This window comes from Oryza sativa, chromosome 3, assembly GCF_034140825.1.
Source record: "Oryza sativa Japonica Group chromosome 3, ASM3414082v1".
In the NCBI taxonomy this organism is placed as follows: domain Eukaryota; kingdom Viridiplantae; phylum Streptophyta; class Magnoliopsida; order Poales; family Poaceae; genus Oryza; species Oryza sativa.
Genome location: NC_089037.1, coordinates 7626936 through 7647870, shown reverse-complemented (window position 1 = coordinate 7647870; position 20935 = coordinate 7626936). Strand labels below are relative to the sequence as shown.

General features: G+C 44.8%; 3 protein-coding genes and 1 long non-coding RNA gene across 7 annotated transcripts; 2 read left to right on the top strand and 2 right to left on the bottom strand.

Annotated features, from left to right (window-relative positions):
- Positions 1-1237: 1237 nt before the first annotated feature.
- Positions 1238-6748, bottom strand: LOC4332223 (acyl-CoA-binding domain-containing protein 5-like). Of its 2 annotated transcripts, none has more exons than XM_015776918.3 (5): positions 5221-6748; positions 2815-2920; positions 2622-2710; positions 2272-2333; positions 1238-1630 (listed from the first exon to the last, which is right to left on the bottom strand). In XM_015776918.3, the coding sequence occupies exons 1-5, from the start codon at positions 6642-6644 to the stop codon at positions 1602-1604; spliced, it is 1710 nt and encodes a 569-aa protein (XP_015632404.1). In that variant the 5' UTR covers positions 6645-6748; the 3' UTR covers positions 1238-1601. The 2 variants fall into 2 exon arrangements, with proteins under 2 accessions (XP_015632404.1, XP_015632405.1); XM_015776919.3 differs by having other exon boundaries at positions 1238-1625.
- A 4050-nt stretch (positions 6749-10798) lies between these two features.
- LOC9267995 (uncharacterized) lies at positions 10799-12960 on the top strand. The gene is made up of 2 exons (XM_015774022.3): positions 10799-11047; positions 11692-12960. Exon 2 carries the CDS (start codon positions 11752-11754, stop codon positions 12778-12780), a length of 1029 nt encoding a protein of 342 aa, XP_015629508.1. The 5' UTR covers positions 10799-11047; positions 11692-11751; the 3' UTR covers positions 12781-12960.
- Positions 12961-13760: 800 nt separating this feature from the next.
- LOC9272214 (uncharacterized) lies at positions 13761-14688 on the bottom strand. Of its 2 annotated transcripts, none has more exons than XR_010739843.1 (3): positions 14538-14688; positions 14255-14467; positions 13761-14137 (listed from the first exon to the last, which is right to left on the bottom strand). It is a non-coding gene; the product is annotated as an uncharacterized lncRNA (long non-coding RNA). The 2 variants fall into 2 exon arrangements; XR_010739845.1 differs by having other exon boundaries at positions 14309-14467.
- Positions 14689-14935: 247 nt separating this feature from the next.
- LOC4332222 (26S proteasome non-ATPase regulatory subunit 4 homolog) lies at positions 14936-19234 on the top strand. 2 transcript variants are annotated; one of them, XM_015776829.3, is made up of 11 exons: positions 14936-15024; positions 15125-15238; positions 15343-15448; positions 15684-15798; positions 15865-16074; positions 16158-16464; positions 17359-17485; positions 17723-17820; positions 17914-17982; positions 18564-18637; positions 19009-19234. In XM_015776829.3, the coding sequence occupies exons 1-10, from the start codon at positions 15013-15015 to the stop codon at positions 18612-18614; spliced, it is 1209 nt and encodes a 402-aa protein (XP_015632315.1). In that variant the 5' UTR covers positions 14936-15012; the 3' UTR covers positions 18615-18637; positions 19009-19234. The 2 variants fall into 2 exon arrangements, with proteins under 2 accessions (XP_015632315.1, XP_066164372.1); XM_066308275.1 differs by having other exon boundaries at positions 18564-19234.
- The last annotated feature ends 1701 nt before the right edge of the window (positions 19235-20935 follow it).

Genomic DNA, 20935 nt, shown 5'->3' with positions numbered 1-20935 from the left:
TCCAAAAGCACCGCACGCCACAGTGGTTGGTAGTCTGAAATCTGATCGTAAACAATGCCTCCAGTTTGTCATTCTTTCTGCAGGTCGGAATTATTGTTTGCCTTTTCTGAAGTGGCTTCTAAAGCTGCTCGTGCTCGCTGGTCGGAAAGAAAACCAGGCCGGAGAACTTGCATGCACGCACGCCAGAGCTTTCAGCCCCAAAATACACATGAACACTCGCGATGTCTCAGTGTCTTTTGCCCCATGGCTGTCCATATACAAGTTACGGAGTGGGGCGCTCGCATGCGCGCGAACCGAATCCCACACGGCCACACCCACGCTCGGGAGGAGGAGATGCAAAGCGGCCGGGAGGCTGGGGCGCTGGGCGCCACCACAAGCGAAAAAGCGCATCATCGCTTGGCGGGGCGCGAGACGGCGAGAGTACAATATGCGGCCGAGGCCGATGCGGTTGCCGCCTTGCCACAAAAGTTGGCGGTTGCCAAGTCGTGGAGCGCTTGTCCGTCTCTCGTCTCGGCGCGCCCCGGCCTTTGTTAGGCGCGCGGTACGCCTCTCAGTGGGTTCACGTGCGCCCGCGCCTGCCGCGGCCACGGGCCACGGGACGCGTTTGACTCGCCGTGCCGCGGCAGCGAGCGATGCAGCTCCCACTCCCACCGAATAGCGGAGTAGGCGCGATCGGTAGGGCCGCGCAGGAGTATGGGGCTTCGGCTCCGCGGAACGGTCACGGATGCGTCCGGCCGGGCCACCACTCCGATTTGCTGCAGTTTGGGGGCGTTAGACAATGGGCAATTACTCGTGCCCGCCTGCTCTCTTTGTCGCGCGGCGCGTCGCGGAGGACATGTGACTTGCGTAGTTCGTGCTTGAGAGCGAGCGGGTGCAAACAGTTGTTCTACGGTCTCAAGTGTTGTGGTCTACGGCACTATGATGCCAAACCTCCAATAGCCACGCTGATTTTCTGAGTCCTGAAGTCCTACCGTCCGAGAGCATATGCCATGGCACGACCCGTGCCCAAGTATTGTTTCTCTGAAGGCAGAGTTTACGTGAGTGCCACGCGGACCTCTCCCCATCAAGACGCGGGCACAAAATTCCAAAATTCCTCGGGACTTCGCTGCCTCACGAGTCCATTCTGCTTTATGGGATGGGGTGACCGCGACACGTAACATGCGGTGTCAATAGCACGAAAGTGAAACCCAATACTCAAATGAACCGCACAAATGAAGATAACGTGAAAGCCATGGGATAAAGAATTTATGTTCCTTCTGATGAGATTATTTTTCAGTCCTTTCAACTGGTTTTCCAACCACTTCAATTTCTCCTTCCAAACTGCATCGTATCGACATATAATTACGACTCACCAGATGTATTGTTCTACAGACTACACCAGAATACCAGATGATAAGTCTGCTGCTGGCGGAATACACGCAGTAGGACCGGCAGTTACTGATATATACAGTCATATATATACACAAACCAACACCATGACAACACTAATATTAGCACCACAGGAGCACTGTACAAATCTAATCTTATGAGGAAGGCATCGGTAGCGGTCTCAGCAATGGGCTGAAATCACTGATGCAAGAAATCTTCCATGAGTGTTATGTTCATTCAGCAGGGATGTCAGAACTCTGTCCTGAAAATTTAGTGGCGGGTTGAATTCATGAAATTGATTGACGAAGTAATCAAACAGAAACATACTGAAATAGAGGAACGGTACACTTCCATTCTTTGACTAAAAATGTTTATACTATTTTCACACTGAAATGGTATTAGCAGATTTTTTTTTCACAAAATTACTTTAGATATCATTTTCTAAATAAGTTCAGTAATGTAACGGTCAAATGCATGCATTGTGATCTGCACCTATGCCTGAAATAGCAAGTAAAAAAAGAATGAGGGAGTAGTTTGTTTAATTATGGTGTAGAAAAACATTAACTTGGAATTAAATGGTTAGCAAGCACAACACATGCATGGCAGGAGAACTACCACTAATGAAATGCAATATACTCCATAAGTTTTTTTTTCTCAAACACGCAGGAGATACTCCTTGTAATTTAGTTTTCCTTACAAAATGTGGTTAACAAAGTGGAGATCACAGAGGGTGCAGGCAAAAAAATGATAGATAGCTATCAGAAGTTAATTTCACAAATGCACCTGAACCAGTCGTCATGCATAAATACACAACACTGGTCACTAATGAATTGCAATATTTTACTTTTAGGAGCCAGATAAAAAAAATCCTGGTTCACTGCCGAAAATATGACAAGTACGTACCTTTCTCTGGGTTAGGGGAACTTGTCAAGTGACCTTCATACATGCCAGTATTGTCTTCATTCCTGCCAAGAAATCCATCAGCAGGAGCAAGCCATGGTAATAAACATTAGAAACACTTCTAAATCAAGGTTACCGTACCAGATTGAGTTATACCAGTTGGGACTCGTAGATATTGCCATTGTAAAAAAGAACTGGTACAGCTAAAGAGCCAGGAATTTCATTTAAGATATTCTTATACCAGCACTAACAAATACTACTAGTTAGTATGGCAGGTATATCATCGGTATGGTCAGCCCTGTCAACACTTTGCTACATTCCAGGTTTCACACTACAGTAAATGAGTAAATTACCCTTGACTGTCATGTTGGTTGATTGTATTTGAAGTCATTGTTAAGACAGACCCTACAGCATCATCACCAGCTTCATGTTCCTTTGTGCCCTAGAGTACAGTATTTCGAAATGATTAGAACTATTGTCCAGTCTGGTGTAAAAAAACAATGCAATAAACAGAAGTAACACTTTGGCACCCATAGAAAAACTTACCGAGATATTGTCACCCATCCATCCTGGAATAGCCTCTGACAAAAGATTCATGTATCTTTCCATAGCTGTCTCCGGATACATGTTCCCTAGCTTTTGCCAAGCAGCCCTGAGAGAATAATACACGATAGTTATGGGTTATCATTACAGACTGTGACTCGTATGCAGCTTAACAGAATTGTACAACTCCTACAAACAAATAGCCCACCATCTTGTGTGTCTTTCCTTATGTCTATTTACAACTTATAATTTTTCATATAGTCCAACATACATTCCCTATAATTTTTGGAAATAAAAAATATAAGTAGCCAAGTTATATATAGTTACTGCAAGTATAACTCCAGAATTACTTACAGGCATATATGAATATGACTATAGATTGTCAACCAACTACCATTATACTAAATAGAAAGCCTTAACATAGAGAGATAGGTGCAAGATGTCAGTGCTGTGATGCTGTCACATCATGTATATTATGTGACCAGCATTCCATATTCTAAAACATCTAGGTTCTCACTCAACCAAAGGGTAATTGTTATGGTTAGACACAGGCCCCGCTCCGCTTTTGGCAGCAACCCATTTAAAGAATCAATATAAAAAGGCTACACAACCAACAAATGAGAGATAAGGTGCTGCGCACATGCAAAACATATGAAAATTCTTTGAATTTGTGATCATTACTCTCATTTATCATAGGAAATCTGGCTGGAATCAGTCATTCGATGGCATATCATAATACCAGTGAAAAAAATTCAACTAGTAATTTTTTTGATAGGTCCCATTTTGTAAGTATATGCTACCTCTGCACTCCAAGTATATGATATTGAATTACATGGTGGCACATATAGAACTAACAGGGGCGCTCTATGCAAACAAAAATTGATTGATTGAGACTGTGAAGTGACAAGTATTTGTGGAAAAACTCATAGTAAAAAGAATAAATGTTCAAAAGTGACAGGAGTACTATAATTGTCTATCACATGCAAGTATGCAACTAACAGGTGGGTCCCACATGCCAAATATGGGAGATGAAAAGGGGGTCGCCCACCATTTAGGTTTTGTCATATATAAAGGTATTCAGTTAAGATATAATTATTGAATCAACTCAAATGCATCGTTTTAGGTAGCTTTGACAAAATACCTATAGTTCAATGATATACTCATATATAATTATGTCCAACAAGAGAAATACCTAGCGTATCAGCATCTCAATAACTGCTTACATCATATATTTGACATTGGATTTTGTCCATTTTTGGATTCCAAATAGTAGCTACATGATTAGTTACAAACTATCTCGGAGAAGCACTCCAAATTACAAATCTGACTGCATTAAGCATGGAATATTGCAATATGTGTGTCCTGCACTCATGTCACAGTTATATCATGTTGGGCATACATAGATGAAGTGTTTTGGCCTGTTTATATGAATAACTACCTTGCAGTGCGGCCAAGTAACACTGGATTGATACCTCTAAAAATACTATGCTTTTCATATGCTTTGCTTTGCCTTCACTTGCAACTTATCCCAAAAACTTGATAGATTCTCATGTGAACCACACACCATTATGCATGACAGAAGATCAGCGTATCAGTGACATCCTTACACTATTACACACTATATCACTGGTTTAAGTGCATTATCCCATTGATGATGGGCAATTATAATTCACTTATCTTTATCTTCACTGATGATGGACAACTATAATTATCTTCTTTTAGCATAACAAGTTTATTAAACAATATAAAACAAAAATGGCACATTTAATGTCTTTGTTTAGATAGCCCAGAAAAGTTGACAGAAGCTTTTTTTCCCCTTAACAAATTAGAGGACAGATTCTCATTGTCTCAAGTCACAACATAAGGTAGGAAAATATTTTTCTAATTTTAACAATCAATTATGCAAAAGATTAAAAACTTTTGCATTATATGAGTCGTTTATTGTTCCACAGAGAAGTTCTATGTTCCGCAGTAAAATGGGATTCAAAATTTTGAACCAGTTCTTTGGCTCTTTTTTAGGTTTAGCCAAATAGCTAGGACCAAATTTCATACATAAGTGTCATAGTAGCCATAAGAAGTCCCAACTAGATCAAACAGACCAGCAGATCAAACAATTCAGTTTTCTAATATGTCATTACAGTCTATCTACCAACTACCCAGAATTCAGAGTTCAAAGTTCTGTACTTTGGTCTTTTGCCAAAAAAAGGACTAGTTTAAGCTATTTCAGACCAGTATACCTGATCTGCCTATAAATCACAAGTCCATTGCCGATTACATTCTAGCCAGTGCAAAGTAAGGCATTTGGGTAGTATATTGGTTTTGTTGTCCTTGAACTATATAACCTACCGCAGTTGTGCAGCATACCAAAAAAAAAGTTGGAGCTAGGATATCAATGAGAAAAACAATTACCATTTTGCACGAGATGAAGGCCTCAAGGTAAGTGGCTGTGTAGAGTCATAGCATGGACCATCAATGGCAACCTTAAGGAGTCCCTGCAGCTGCAGCTGCACATCACTATCAAGCTTTGACAGGGCAGCCATCCCGGCGTCACTAGATGCAAACGCTGCTGCCACACCAAACCTCTTTTCTATCTCAGTTCTTTCAATCCCTTCCCACTCCCCAAATTCCATGTCTGTCTGAGTCTCATCTGCGGGCACACCTTGCAATGTCAATTCCTCCTCGGTCAACTCAGCAATCATTTTGTCACCAGAACTGCTTCCATGGCTAATTTCCACATTGTCGGTATTCCTCCCCACCAGCTCCACCTTAGAAGCCGAACCTTCTTGTTGATCAACCAGATGGAGCTTGCATTTAGCTTCGTCCTTACTCTGAACTTCTTCATGAACATTGACAGCTTTTTCAGAGGATTGTTCTTCTTTAAGTTCCTCCGTCTCTGCCAATGCCACACCAGGAATTGCTACTGGAGCAGTCGCTGCAGCCAATTGATGTTCCTTCTCTTCAATAACTTGCTCTTCTTGCTTCTCAGATAACTCGTCAAGAACCTCTTCAGGAACTGTCTCGGAAGTCAATCCAGATGACCCTGCTTCAATAGCTTGGACCCTCTCCTCCAATCCCGCATCAACAACTTCCGCAGGAGCAGCCAGAGCAACCCGATGATGTTGATTCACATCAATAGCTTCAATAATGCGAACTCCCTGTTGCTCAAATTCCACCTCAGGAACGTCACTCGGAGCTACCTCAGCACCCAGATCATCCTGCCGCTTGATTTCAACCGCTTCAATGATGGGAACACCCTGTTTCTCCAACCCTGTGTCAAGAGCTTCCCTTGGAGCAGCCTCGGCGACCAAATCATGCTGCTCCACCCCAACATCCTGCACCTTCCCTTCCTCCAGCGTCACGTCAGATACCTCCCCGGGAGCAGCTTCAACCCCCAACTCATGCGGCTTCACTCCCACGACCTCCGCCACCGCAGCGGCCAAATCGCACCGCTCTTCGCCAACTTGTCCTTCCTCCTCGCGTTCCTCCAAAACGGCATCGAGAACAAGCTCCCGAGCGGCCTTCGCGGGAGCCTCCTCTTCCTCCGGCAAGCACTCGAGCTTCCCCTCCGCCGACGAGGCCCTCCCCACCTCGACCCACCCCTCCGAAACCACGCACTCCCTCGCGCGCGCGCTCTTCACCTCGACCTCATCGACCTCGATGATCCTCTCCTCCTCCACCACCACCGCCTCCTCCTCCGCGATCACGGCGGCGTGATCGGGCGCGCGGCGGCGGGGATCACTGGCGGTGGCGGCGGAGGCCAGCAGCCTGGCCAGCAGGAAGGCGACGAGGAGGGAGGCAGCCGCCGTGAGGAGCAGCTCGTAGAACAGCTCCATGTCGGCGCGGCGCGGTGAGGGGACAGGGCAGCGGCTGCACTCCTCTCTCTCTCGCTTTCGTGTTCGGTTGCGCCGCGGATCGAGGAGGGGGGAAAAGGGAAAGCGGAAAAAGGGTCAGGAGGAGAGACGAAGAGAAGAGGAGAGGAGAGCGAGACGATCGAGCAACCGGAAGGAGGGTGGGTGCGGGGAGAGTAAAGAAGGTGGGGCGCCAAAGGAAGGCATATTCGGGCGGATACGACCGCCACGGCGGACGACGGGTTGGGGGGTGGGTCCGGTCGCCTCGGAAAAAGTCGCCCTCGGCCTCGCGCGGCCGCGAGCTGCTCGGGGCGGATGGCGATTGTGCCCTGCCGCGCGCGCCGCGCAGGCAGGGGGTTTTTCGTTTGCGTCTCGGCGCACGTACGTACGCGTCGCGGGGTCGGCTTCGATCGCATGCGTGCCGCGCCGTTTTCCCGGCACAATGTAGCGCGCGCGTTGGGTGCCTCTGGGTCAGGTTGGTGTTCACTGGTCGCTTTCGCGGCTTCGCCGTCGGTTGATGATAAGTTTCGTTTTTGTTAATTTCTGTGGCTACAGTTAGCAAAGTGAGAATGGATTCGATGGTTAGGTGTGGCAAACATGCGATTCGCATTCGCCAAAAGAAAATATGGATATGTATTCGTACGTGTTTGCCAAATTGCCGCTATTTTATCTGTGTATATATGAGTCATGCGTTACCGGGAGTTCTATGTGGCAAGTTAAATATAATGACATATGCTAAAACAGTAGTAAAATGCAACTGGTTGTTTTTTTAGATTTAGGCTCAATTAATCACTGCGATTGATAGTTGTGTACTCCCTCCGTCCCAAAATAAGTGCAGCCATGGTTTTCAGCGCCTAACTTTGATCATTCATCTTATATAAAAAAAAATAAAAACATAAGTCACGAGTAAAGTACTATTTATGTTTTATCATCTTATAACAACAAAATTGCTAATTATAAAAAAAAATTAAATAAGACGAACGATCAAAATTGGACACGGAAACTTATGGCTACACTTATTTTGGGACGTCCTCGAAAGCTCATGAGAAGCTATGATAAGGACATGACGTTACTACTTTTGGATAGCATGAAGCTGAAATAGAGGGAGACCTCATCAACCAAAGTTAACGCCAGCATGATTTGTATACCATGTTGGCATGTTATGGATGAACATATGAGAAACATGGCAAATGCACGTACATAATACAGTGAAAAATGTTGTTTTTTTTTGTTTTTAGTGAAAAATGTTGTTATGCAATGAATAAATGAATGAATTAACTCCTTTCAAAAGAGATTCATAGGATACATGGGGCTGTTCACTGTTCACTTTCGCCGCTTCGCCGTCGGTTGATGATAGCTCGTTTTGTTAATCCGTTTGTGGCTGAAATTAGCAAAGGATAATTCACAGTGTGGTTAGGGGTGGCAAACAATTTAATTTGTTTTTGCCAAAAAGATATGTAATCATGTTTTGCCTCTATTTGGCTGTTATGGACTATAGTCCGTTTCCACACTCTCCCGTTCGTTTCCACTACAAGAAGTGGATTAAATTTTGAATTTTCGTGGCACGTTTTTCAAACTGTTAAACGGTGTGTTTTGTACGAAAATTTTTTATATAAAAATTGTTCTAAAATATCAGATTAATCTATTTTTCAAGTTTAACTTGCACACTCGACAGCTACATGTCGATCCATAGCTTCACCTTAAATTAGTAATATACATGATAGAAATAGAATGGAAGACTTTGCTTCTTTCCTTTTTTTTTCCACATGAGATGAGATTATTTTTTAAAAAAACTACATGAGATGAGTTGGCTAGACAAATTTAGCATACTCCTACGTTACAAGTTTACAAGATGACGACTATATAACGGAGTTGACCTGGTCTTCATTCTACGGGTGTGTGGACAAAGGTGGTGATAGGGTGGTGGCCGCCGTGACGAAGAGGAAGGAGGCCGGCCGAGCGAGAGGAAGCAACGGAGGAGTCCCGGTCGCAATACGCCGCCGCCGCCGCCCACCTACCTCCGCCATGACACCCATGTGGTACATGTGGTCGGCAACGGGCTTCGGCCCCTGCACCCTTCGCCTCACCCACCTGGCCCTCTTCGTCATTTGCACACAAGCAACAACAACAACGATGTCACGACCAATCCCCACACCACAACACAAACAAGAAGCATACAAGCAGAGAGCGTGGCTTCGGTGTCGGCATCACCTTGAGATGGTAGCAGAGCGTGAGGAAGTCAATGGCGGAGGAGGCAGGGCTGGAGGCCGGAGCAATGGAAGAGGGGGAAGGGGTCACGAATGACGACGATGACATGGAGGCAGAGAGGAAGGGGGCGGTGACTGCGATGGGGGTATTGGAGGAGGGGGGATTTGGTGACCTGTTGCCGTCGCCGCTCCCCACGTACGTCCGAAGGGGAAGAGAAAGGGGGAGAGAAAGTGAGCGAAGGGAGAAAGGGAGGAGGAAAAAGGGAAGGAGAGAGAGGATGACATGTGCACCCCTACAATTTTTTTTTGTGTCAATGACAAATAGGTCTCGTATATATATTTTTAATTCTAATGCCACATAAGTGCTACATCAACACTATGTAGAATGAAGACTAGGTCAACACCGCCATATCAGCAAAAACGCTGAGGGAGTGAAATTGCACCGGTTTTAATAGTTGGGTGATCGAGATATCTGGTATTATGGATCAGATTCGGCCAATAGTTCACTTTGACTCCTCCTCGTCGCCTTCCTGCGGCCATAAGAAAAAGTGCGCCGAAAGTTCCTCAACCTGTCATCGAGTTAAAAAATCGCCCCCAATTGTAAAACCAGATATAGACATCCTTTAACTTACAAAAACCATTCACTTTAGGTCCATCGGTAGTTTTGACTCCGGTTTTGTCCGACGCAACGGCTGAGTCAATGTGGGACCCACGTGGGTTCCCACATATCAGGATGCCACGTCATCTCTTTCCCCTCATCTCCCTTCCTCAGTTCCTCCTCTATCTCACTCTTCTCTACATATAGGTCAGCCGGCGGGGCGAGGTGGAGGGCGGCGCCGCGGTGGCGGCTAGTGGCAGCAACGACGGGGGAGAAGGAGGGTGCCACCGTGCGTGCGAGCTCGGGGTTGAAGAGGCCTGGGAAGCGGGAGAAGGAGGATGGCGTCACGCGTCGTCAGCGGCGGTGACGCAGGAGAAGGGGAGGGCATCGCTGCGCGGACGAGCTCGAGGACGAAGACCTCGGCAACGAGGTAAGCGACCTCACAGCATCACGCAAGACCGACGGCGGCCCGACAGAGCTCCGCATCGGCCAAAGATGGGCCTAGGGAGGCAACAGCGAGGCAGGAACGACGCAGGCATTGTGGGCGGGTGCTGGGTGGCGGAGCTCGAGTACGGCGAGGGCGCCGATGCGCCATGTCCAGTAGCATCGAGGCCCGGGGGCCATGTCGTGGACGACGAGCCCGCCATGTCTAGGTTCGTTGAGTCTCGGGTCGCCGAAGACGAGTGCACGCTCGCGTGGGTCGTCGATGGGAGAGGCGGGGGTCGTCGATGGCGGGCGCAATGCCATCGAGGTCGCTCACCTCGCCGCCGTTGGGATCTTCGTCCTCGAGCTCGCCCATGTGGCGACGCCCTCTCCTTCTCCCAGGTCGTTGCACGATGACTCAGTCATCGCGTCGGACAAAACCGGGGTCAAAACCATCAAATGACCTAAAGTGAACGGTTTTTATAAGTCAAAGGATGTCTTATATCTGATTTTACGGCTGGGGAACGATTTTGTAACTCGATGACAAGTTGAGGGACCTTCGGTGCACTTTTTTCGTATTTTCCAATGTCGGCTCTTGGATGGTACTCCCTCTGTCCCCTAATATATGGGATTTTGATATTTTGTTTGCACTGTTTGACCATTCGTCTTATTAAAAAAATTTAGAATTATTATTTTTTTTGACTTACTTTATTATCCAAAGTACTTTAAGCATAACTTTCTGTTTTTTATATTTGCATAAATTTTTTGAATAAGACGAGTGGTCAATCAGTACAAATAAAATGTCAAAATCTTATATCAGGGGACGGAGGGATTATTACACTAAAATTGCACCTGTTTTTGACCCATTCCGTCGGAAAATAAGTGTGGCCCATCGAGGCCACACTTTTTCCGTGAAAAGTCGACCTCGCTCGCTCCAAGTCGACCGCCGCCGCATCCCCCGTTTCCACCGCCGTAGCCCTGCTCTTCGATCTACGCCGCCGCCACCACCACCGCTGTTGGTCTACGCTCGGAGCCACCGCTGCCCATTGTCTTCTCCACTCTCCACTGCTGTCACCAGAATCACCACCGTTGCAGCCTCGATCTGAACCGGCGCCACCAAGACAATCTTATCTACGCCCATGGTTGTCTCCGACCCAATGGTTAGGTCTCACTCGAAGCATTCATAGTTTCCATTGTCTTGATCCTCATCTTCGGTTACTTTGGTGACCGCAACTTTGTGCCAGGCTATCGCATTGTTCTATTCCCCATCTTGCTGATCCACAAGGTCTAATTTGGTGTCTTGGTTGTAGAGAGAAGGCATATAACTGGCCTTGATTGTTTGGTCTGAACTTTTCATTATATTTGTATATTTTGCAGCTGCTACTGCTAGGCTGCAGTACAGTGTTCTTTTATCTGAATTTTGATGATTAACACAATGGTCGACTATCATAGATGCGCAGAGTTGATTTGGTCTGAATTTTGTTTTTATTTTCTTCTGTTTTGTACCTTCAATTTGGTGTTTTGATTTAAAATTTGGATGTATATTGTGCACCAACCATTATTGGGATGAGTTGATGTTAATGTTTCTTGCTCAAATCATGGGTATAGTCCTATCCTCTCCCAAACAGATTGGCCTGCAGGTATTTTGTTTCACTGGCAAACTTGGGGCACGAGAGGTTACATGTGGATTTTGATTTACAAGTGCAAAAATATTCTCTGTTCCCAAGCAGGCCCTTAGAGTGAAGTATTTGCGTGTTTATACTCTTACTTATTGGACTCTTGTTTTTGCTATCTCTTCTTTTAGACAAAATAAGTAGGAGAGATCGTCGCCGAAATAAACGATAAACCTTGAAGAGTTTCGGCGATGAGCCTCCTGCGGCGGTTCGTGTTTATGGTGGCGAAGGGCTCTTGGCGAGGCAACGAACAGTTCTACATCCTACGCCGTATCAACATGTCGCGCTTCTTCTATCCAGGTCAGGTGCCACGTCTGCTCGTTCCCGGCATCGAGGAGGCTCCCCTGCCTCCGACACGCGCGAGATTTTGTGCTAGGGAACTTGTCAATGGCCACATGGATTTTATGCTGCTCGCGCGCGACAAGGTGTTGGCCGTGGAAGCAACTGGCCGCACCACCATCTACGACGACAGCTTCCGCGTCGTGAGAAGCGGCCCTGTTCTCAAGGCACCCTTGTACTGGCCCATCTCCGTACCTGTCGACGACAGCGGCGTCTACGTCCTCGACAGCAAACACTGCTTCCAGAAGTTAGTCCACGGCAATTCCTCATTTGAGGATTGGACCTGCGAGGCACTCCCGGCGGCGCCCCGAGAAGTGCGCGGTGGATCCCGCCGAGCCTACGCCGTGGTCGGCGGCAACAGCATCTGGATCTCCAACGACGGCGACGGCACGTATGCATACGACATCTCGCGCCTCGCATGGGCGAAGCATGCAGAGTGGGCGCTCCCTTTCTCCGGCCGCGCGGAGTATGTCTCCGAGCACAAGCTCTGGTTCGGGCTTGCAAGGAATAGCACAGGTAACCCCATGTGCGCCTGTGACCTCGCCGCTGCCGCCGAACAGGGTTCTCCGCCGGTCCAGCGCAACATCTGGCAGCAAGATGTCAGGCCGCGAAAGGGGTGGGTGCCTCGTTACTCCAACCTCTTGCACCTGGGCTCCGCTAGGTTCTGCATCGTCAGGATTTTCGCCAAGCCATCGCCGGAGACGGAGTACAAGTCAGAGTGGGACGGGCCCAAGCGTGAGGAAGTGTTCGCCGTCCTGACCGCCGTCGAGGTGGTGCGGTCCGGCGAGCTTGGCAAAGGGCTTCGGATGGTCAAGCACAAATCTGTCCGCTATAGCCTCGGAGATGGATACTGCAAGGTTCAACCGCTCATGGTGTATTAATTAGGGGGCTGTTATTGTGAAATTGCCGGTCATTCGCATGTGGCTGCTTGTGTGGTTTTGGCTGAACATGGTGCTCTTAATTAAATTCTAAAACTGGTTTTATTAGTCATATAACATGTGTGAATGCATGGGCTATTTATCTTTCGATAATGTTTTGTGCAATGATCTTAAGAATGTTGTTCACATTTCTAGTGAAAATGAAAAACTTTTTTTTTAACTTAAGATGATGAAAAACTTAAATTGTTATCTTCTTTAAACACTCTGGGCTATATTTAATTTGATGAATTTTGTAAGTTTGATAATTTGAAGGAGTAGTTATTTGTTAAGTCTGATTTGTTATGTCTAACTTATCACTGGTGCTGAATGGTGTTTGGTTATGGTAATTGTTTTTATGCCTGGTTATGGTTTGGTTGCCTACTACGAGAAGTATCAAGAGGCCGTTTGCTGACAATGAACATATACAGCCATCTTTGTGGGAGGTCATGGACAGATGGTGCTGAACGATGTAGGCTTTGTTGCCTGTTCCCATTAGTAATGTACCAGTATGCCTGTTCCCATTAGTAATCAACCCGTGTGAATGGTTGGTGCTGAAAATTGTAATGTAGTTGTAACAGTCCGTGCTGAATGGAATATTTGATTGCATTACACCATTTGTTTGGCAAGTTAGCAATGGTAACCTGGTTGCCTACTACAATAAGCCTGAATAAGTTGTTTGGTGACAATGATCACATACATGTCAGGTTTGTGGGAGAGATCATAGGCAGATAGTTATGCTTTTCTATTTGTATTAATGGCCTGATTGCTTTATCTGCCTTTACTATTAGTCGATTTTTACTTATCCACGGGGTACTGTACTTTGATTAATAACTAATAAAAGGAATAATGGCTTATCATTTGACTCTATCGACGGTTTTGAATGATGGTTTCGCTAACGTCAGTAGTGTTGACCTGATATTCGTTTCATGTGACACTTATAAGGCTTTAGAATTTAAAAAATATATATACGGGACCCACTTGTCATTTATTTTTAGGGTCCCATTGACATGTAGGGCCCACATGTTATCCTCTCTCCTCCCCTTCCTCCTCCTCTCTCCCTTCTCTCTCTCCCACTTTCTCTTCCCCTTCAGACATACGCGGGGAGCTGGGGCTAGATCCAGCTGGGGGGCGAGGGCCTTTCTCCAAGTCGTGGCTGAAGGGCCGTGACTTGTTGCTCTCTCGAGCGTCACCGGCGCCGCCGATATGGACTTGATGGCTGTCCTCAGGAGCTCCGCCTCGTTCATGTACTACTTCGAGATTGCCCCCATCCCGCTCAGCCCAAACTGCAATCCAATGAACGTCCTACCAAGATTTGCAAATCCTATCAAGAAATGGGATATTTGGTTAGTTCCAATCGATGACAGAACGAGATTAAATCAAGAAAATCAAGGTCAATGGTGAGAAATGGCGTGAGGTGTTTGCTGAAATGATTGCTTGCTTGGAAGATGATCATTTTGGTGTCGCCTTGGAGGAAGAGGGCGCAGCGGCCGACCTTGTCGGTAGTCATGATGGCGACGAAGGTGGAGAAGACGTTGACGAGGGCGGTAGATTATGGTCGCCGCCGGCTTCTTCTGCTCCTACTGCTGCGGTGTTGAAGGCGGGAGGAGCGACGCGGGTGGGGGAGGCAACGGCGTTGTCGCTGGACGCGGTCCTGCACGACACATGCATCATCTCCTCAAACCATGCCTTCCTCCTCTCCACGTCCCCTGACGCAGCCTTACCTTCTTCCTCCTCCATGACGGTGACGACGGACGCGGGCTGCGGCGCAGCCTCAGAGGAGGGGGATGTGAGGGTTGGGAGCTTGTCGCCGGCCCTCGACCAGGTCAACACCGCCATCTTAGAGAAACCGTCCTCCAAAACCATCAAACGAGTCAAATTACACCAGTTTAAACAGTTGAAGGTCGAGATATCCCGTATCGTGATTCAGCCATATAAATCAGATTCGGTCCCTTAGTTAAGGGAGTCAAAGTGAACCTATTCCATTTGAGAAACACTGGAATTCTACTCAGCGTCCGGGCTGGACGGACGTGGGCCGAATAGGTTTCCTCTTCAGAAAGCGACCCGTTTCCGGAGTGGAAAGCAGCAAATATAACCCACAACCCCCACGGCTTCTGCTCCCGATTCCTCCCGTATCATCTTGCTCCCCAAACCAAGCCAACCCCCTCGACGGCCGGAACACATCGGGGGGACGCAGCCATGGTGCTCGAGGTTCGCCGCGCAGCTCGCCGCCCTCCCTCCCACAGATCGATTTCGCCGAGCTCTGATTCACTTATTTATCGCTTTTTTTGCGTGGCTCCCCTCTCCGCAGGCGACGATGATCTGCATAGACAACTCGGAGTGGATGCGGAACGGCGACTACTCGCCGTCGCGATTCCAGGCTCAGGCCGACGCCGTCAACCTCATCTGTGGCGCCAAGACCCAGGTACGCCACCGTCCGACCCGATCGATCCGCGCGGCCTTCGTTGTGTGCGATTTAGGGTTCTGGGCTCCGGATCTGACTGTTTTTTTTTTCGGGGGCCTTTGCAGTCCAACCCGGAGAACACGGTGGGCGTCATGACGATGGCCGGAAAGGGCGTGCGCGTGCTCGTCACTCCCACCAGCGACCTCGGCAAGATCCTCGCTTGTATGCACGGTGAGTTCCCATCAACCCCATATTTAGTACTTTAGTGGATATGTTTGTAGTTGTAGCAGAGGAAAATTTGTACCAATTAGTCAATTTGTATGACTTTATGAACTTAGCATGGTTAGAATCTGGGTAATGGTAATGCTGATGCCTTGTGGTTGCATGACTATGTAGTTGGCCAGTTACTCCGTTCTGGTACTTGGTAGTTTTCTAATGAACCGATGTCCAACAATGTATGCTGCAGGACTTGAAGTTGGTGCTGAAGCAAATTTGGCTGCAGCAATTCAGGTTGCTCAGCTGGCTCTGAAGCATCGCCAGAATAAGAGGCAGCAACAGCGGATTATAGCTTTTATTGGAAGGTATGATAACTTGTATGGTACCTTTTTATATGAGTCGCGGTTGATGATGCTGGCCTAATCTTTCAGCCCTGTGAAATACGACAAGAAAGTTTTGGAAACAATCGGGAAAAAGCTGAAGAAGAATAATGTGGCTCTTGACATCGTTGACTTTGGTGAAACCGATGATGATAAGCCTGAGAAACTGGAAGCGCTAATCTCTGCTGTGAACAGTAGTGATAGCAGCCACATCGTTCATGTCCCTCCCGGTGAAAATGCCCTTTCCGATGTGCTTATAAGGTAATAATGTATCAATTTGTTCGGGCTCTAGGTTGTTGTTTTAATGTATTTCTGCTGACAAATTAATATCCCTCTTTTCACAGTACTCCTATCTTCACTGGTGAAGAAGGTGGAAGCGGTTTTGCTGCTTCTGCAGCAGCAGCAGCAGCTACTGGTGCAGCTGGATTTGAATTTGATGTGGACCCAAATGTAGATCCAGAATTGGCACTCGCCCTGCGGTTGTCCATGGAAGAAGAGCGAGCAAGGCAAGAGGCTATTGCGAAGAAGGCCGCAGAAGAATCTTCTGGTGCTGAAAATAAGGACCATGCCTCAAGCTCAAACGCTGATTCTGTTATGGCAGAAGCGGAACCTGCCTCAAATGCTGCTGATGATAAAAAAGATCAGCCGAAGGTATTGTCGTTATCCTACAGTTAATCATCACATTGTGAAAAGTTCTACAATTGGGGTATTATGTCATATAGCTATCTAAATCATTTTAAACTTCATCAACACACACCATTGGACTTGTATAGCAATTTACAAAATTACCAATGGCATTCAATCTGGACCACGCTTTATATAAACAAAAAGTTACCTGGCAGCATTGCTTGTCAATGCAAGCATAACAGTTATTTTCATGTTGGGGTTTACAGAAGAAGCTCTGTAGTAGCAATATTCTAGTACTGCTTGAACAATATTGTTGCTGATGTAGGCTTTTTGGCCATTTCTTTCTTTGTCGAGATGTGATAACTATATAACAAGGTTGCGATCAATATTTGCCCACTGAAGAGAAAGCAACAACTATTTTGTTTTGCTGGTGCATCTCTTGTTAGCACGTAAAAAAAATAAATAAAATTCAAACAATTTTGTGAAGTTCATTGATAAAGACTTTTCACTTTGTGGTAAAATGAAATGAACCCCATATGACTACAGAGTAACTTTGTGATCCTTGATCAGTAGAATCAATTCATTCAGAAATCATCACTTAGTGCTGCTTAGTCATGATTCTGCTGATAGCCCATATGTATGTGCTAATTGTTTCATCCACTCTTTATTTTGCTTCGAACATATTTTTTTGCCTAAATATTGTTGTCAGTATTTCTGATTTAATTCAAACAAGTCATCTCATCCCACCTACCTTGATCTTTGATAATTGAAGTTTGCAAGGAACCATTTCAATTAAAACACATGATTGCATTACTTTTTTTCATTTCAATTAGTATGCATCAGATATTGATTTATCTGAGTTGAGAATGCTGTTTAGATGGACAAGAGTTGGCTAATATAGATGTGATGTGATCACAGGAAGATGATGATGCTCAGCTACTACAACAGGCTCTTGCAATGTCAATGGAGGAGGGTTCTTCAGGGGCTGCAGCGGCTGATGCTGCTATGGCAGAGGCTGCTGTAGATGACCAGGACTTGGCACTAGGTAGGTCCTTTTCTCCGCTGAGCTCTTTCATTCTTCTATAACTTTAATTTAATTCATTCAAACGACAATGATTCAGGACTTACTAGTTCATAGGTGTATCTTCTTATCCATTTTTGTAGCACTGATTCATTTCCAATACAAGCTAACTTGTAAAGAAAAGCTCAGCATGCAAAGAAACACATTTAGACATTTCCATGCTCTTTGGTCTGATGTTTAACCAATTTGATTTCTGCGCAGCTCTTCAAATGTCTGTCCAGGACGCAGGCGGGTCTAGTCAGTCTGATATGAGCAAGGTGTTTGAAGACAGATCATTTGTTACATCCATCCTTAACTCTGTAAGTATTTGTTTAGAACCAATGACATGCTAATCTATAGATATTTTCATTGCGTATGACTGACTCTTGCTGTTTTCCCCCTTCAAATTGTAGCTCCCTGGTGTTGACCCCAATGACCCCTCTGTGAAAGATTTGCTGGCATCATTGCATGGGCAGGGCGAGGTATGCTTTTCTCTATCCTTTTAGATTGTTGAGTTTCAATCAAACTTAGAAGGTCTGAGTACAGTTATGACATTAGACTTTCTATTGTCCCTCGTACCTTAAGTTTCTTGTATGCGAGTATTTTTGTGTTTTTTGTCACATGCTGGAACGGTCTGTTTTTCTTCTGGAGACTGCTAAATAATCTTATATTATTTGGAGTAAATCTTTCGCTGGGACATTCAAATCTTTACCAGATAAATAATCAAGCCTTGTATTCTTCTGATAAGTGATTCTGATCCTGTGAAAACTTAGAATTGCATATTTGAAGAAAATGCTTTGGAACAAATAATGATTATGCATGAGTAACAGGAATTCGGATTTTCTAAGTTGCCAAGTCGTTGCAAATAGTTGTTTTGTTAATGGCTTATTGAAACAAGCTCATTCTGCTATAGCTATACTGTAACTTTGAGTTTTATATACGATCTGCATTGGTATGTAACTTTACTATTTTAGAATCACTGTCAGTTTCCCTGCATTTATATCATTTTCTCATTTGCGTACATCCATTATCACTAAACTATGTACGCTCTTCTTCCTGACAGCAAGAGAAGAAGGAAGACAAATCAGACAAGCCAGAAGATGAGAAGAAATAAATCAACTCCTTTGTGTCTTCCTTGTAAGATTTCAGTATGCTGTCTTACCTCCATATCCGATATGCATGTTTTGCATATAGTCTATTCAGCCCTTGATGACTATCGTTCTGGTTGTACGATATCTTCTACTATAAACTAGAAGCTGGCGAGTTGGCTGCATAAATTTGAATTTTGGAGCAGCAAGTTATGTCCTCAAGATACTTGCATGTAAAACTGGTCTATGTGTGCAGAGGTTCTGTCGCTCTGCTCTTTTTAGGACTGTCGTTTCATTGTTCACAATTATGATTAGCATATTACTGTTTCTATGCAAAACTAACGTGTTAACGTGTGCAATTTGCATCAAAGTTTACCATTTACCCCACGCAACTTATCAAAACGTTGCGCGACCTCGCAGGCAACCACCTCTTGATCAATCTCGCAGGCGCCCGAAGCATTGGAGATATCTGGTCTCGCTTTATTTGGTCATGGATTCTACTTATCCTCGTGTAACTGTACTTCAATTAAAAAACTTAAAGGGATAATGGTTTATCACTTCTTCTGTCGTCATTTTACGATTTGCAATTGTTTACTGTCGTGGAATTTACTTATTCGCTTCTATATAATTCGTCTTCTTTCCCGCATATGTGGTTTTGGTTTGCACACCTAAATTTGATACTAGCATGAGTACATCGTTTTGTCTCGTTTAGATATGTTTGTCTCGTTTTGGTAAAATAACAGGAATCATAATATCATGTCGTGTTAATATAGCAGTCATTTCAGAAAACAAATGTAACTTTGTTATCAAGTTCGTTTTGTAAGATAGGGAGTGGTTGAGTCTTGTTAAAAGATTTGAGTATTTGACCACCTCTACGGGATAGACCTCAACAGAAAACTGTTGAGTAACGGCAGCAAGTGATTGAGTTCAGTAGTTCCTCATAGAAAATTATTGACTCTAGAGATATGGTAATATGGAGAAGACAAAATTGTTTGAAGCACGCACAGAACCGGAAGCGCCCCTTGTTTCAAAGAGAGGAGGACGGGTTATTCATATTTAATTTGATGGTCGGAGGCGAATTGAAAGCTAAGCAGTGGTAATTAAGACCCCCGGGGGAAAATAGGGATGTCTCCTACGTTACCCATAATATGTAGAAGTATCGACGTAATTTCATAGAGTCATTCGATCTTAATGCTACATGAAGAACATAAGCCAGATGACGGAACGCGGAGACCTAGGATGTAGAAGAGAGACCTAGGATGTAGAAGATCCTGATTTTTGGGTGAAATTACTCAAAGTAGAGATTTTTTTTTACAGAACTGTAAATACTGTTACTAAAATATGATTATCATAAACTAAAAATTTAACATCAAATTTATCATTAAACTATATATTTAAAGTAGAATAATGCAAAGTATATATTACTATAGGAAGCTATATAAAAGAATGTTGTTTACATCCAAAGAGTTGTAGTTTTTTTATATTTAATAAAATTGATACTATAGTTTTGCGATATACTATCATGTCTTAACTTGTGGTCCTGCAGCCAGACATATAATAAGTTGGGTAGGTGTGAGTTGGGGTGGTTACCGCCACCCTACGGTAACACGGTTACCGCAAGATATACCGTAGTTTTAAAAACTGATAAGGTTACCACACGTAATAACCGTCTGTAAACATTGGGCGTGAGATGCAAAACAATACAGCATACGTTATACCTCAAATACAGCATACGTTATACCTCAAATCTTTTATGAAGTAGCTTTGTAATGCAAAATTTTGATATTTTGAGCTTCACTCTGTTGGCTTTGATTATTTAACAATTCTTACCCGTTGTTATAGACTCGGATTATCCAACATGTAGTGTCAATACAATCAAAATGACAATGAATAGAGCGCCAAATTATCGAATTTTACTAATGCACCATCTAAAACATATAGTTTTATGGTAATCGGTACTAAGATACATATTTTATACTAAAGTTTTATGATAAACTCAATGATAGATATGCTGTTTTGTGATATAATTTATCATCTTACTCTTTCCGTCCCAAAAACCTTAACCTAGACGGGGACGTAAGTACAATAAATCTGAACAGCCATTGCTCGGTTGAGTTTTTTTTTGGACGGTAGAATCGTAACGTCGAGAACTTGAGATAGCTCGTTGAGGACTTGGGCCCTGTTCGTTAGTCCAACAAAAGTTGAATGGAGATGAAGATTTTCGTGGCACGCATTTTAAACTGCTAAACGGTACGTTTCGTGTGAAAACTTTCTATATGAAAGTTGTTCTAAAATATCATATTAATCTAATTTTTAAGTTTGTAATAATTAAAACTTAATTAATCAC

Coding starts and splice junctions, on each gene's coding strand:
- LOC4332223 (XM_015776918.3), bottom strand. CDS start 6,644: ATGGAGCTGTTCTACGAGCTGCTCCTCACGGCGGCTGCCTCCCTCCTC. Junction 2,334..2,621: donor AACCAACATGACAGTCAAGG/GTAATTTACTCA, acceptor ATTTCTTGGCAG/GAATGAAGACAATACTGGCA. Junction 1,631..2,271: donor TTCCCCTAACCCAGAGAAAG/GTACGTACTTGT, acceptor CTAAATTTTCAG/GACAGAGTTCTGACATCCCT.
- LOC9267995 (XM_015774022.3), top strand. CDS start 11,752: ATGAGCCTCCTGCGGCGGTTCGTGTTTATGGTGGCGAAGGGCTCTTGG.
- LOC4332222 (XM_015776829.3), top strand. Junction 16,465..17,358: donor ATAAAAAAGATCAGCCGAAG/GTATTGTCGTTA, acceptor ATGTGATCACAG/GAAGATGATGATGCTCAGCT. Junction 17,983..18,563: donor CATTGCATGGGCAGGGCGAG/GTATGCTTTTCT, acceptor TCTTCCTGACAG/CAAGAGAAGAAGGAAGACAA.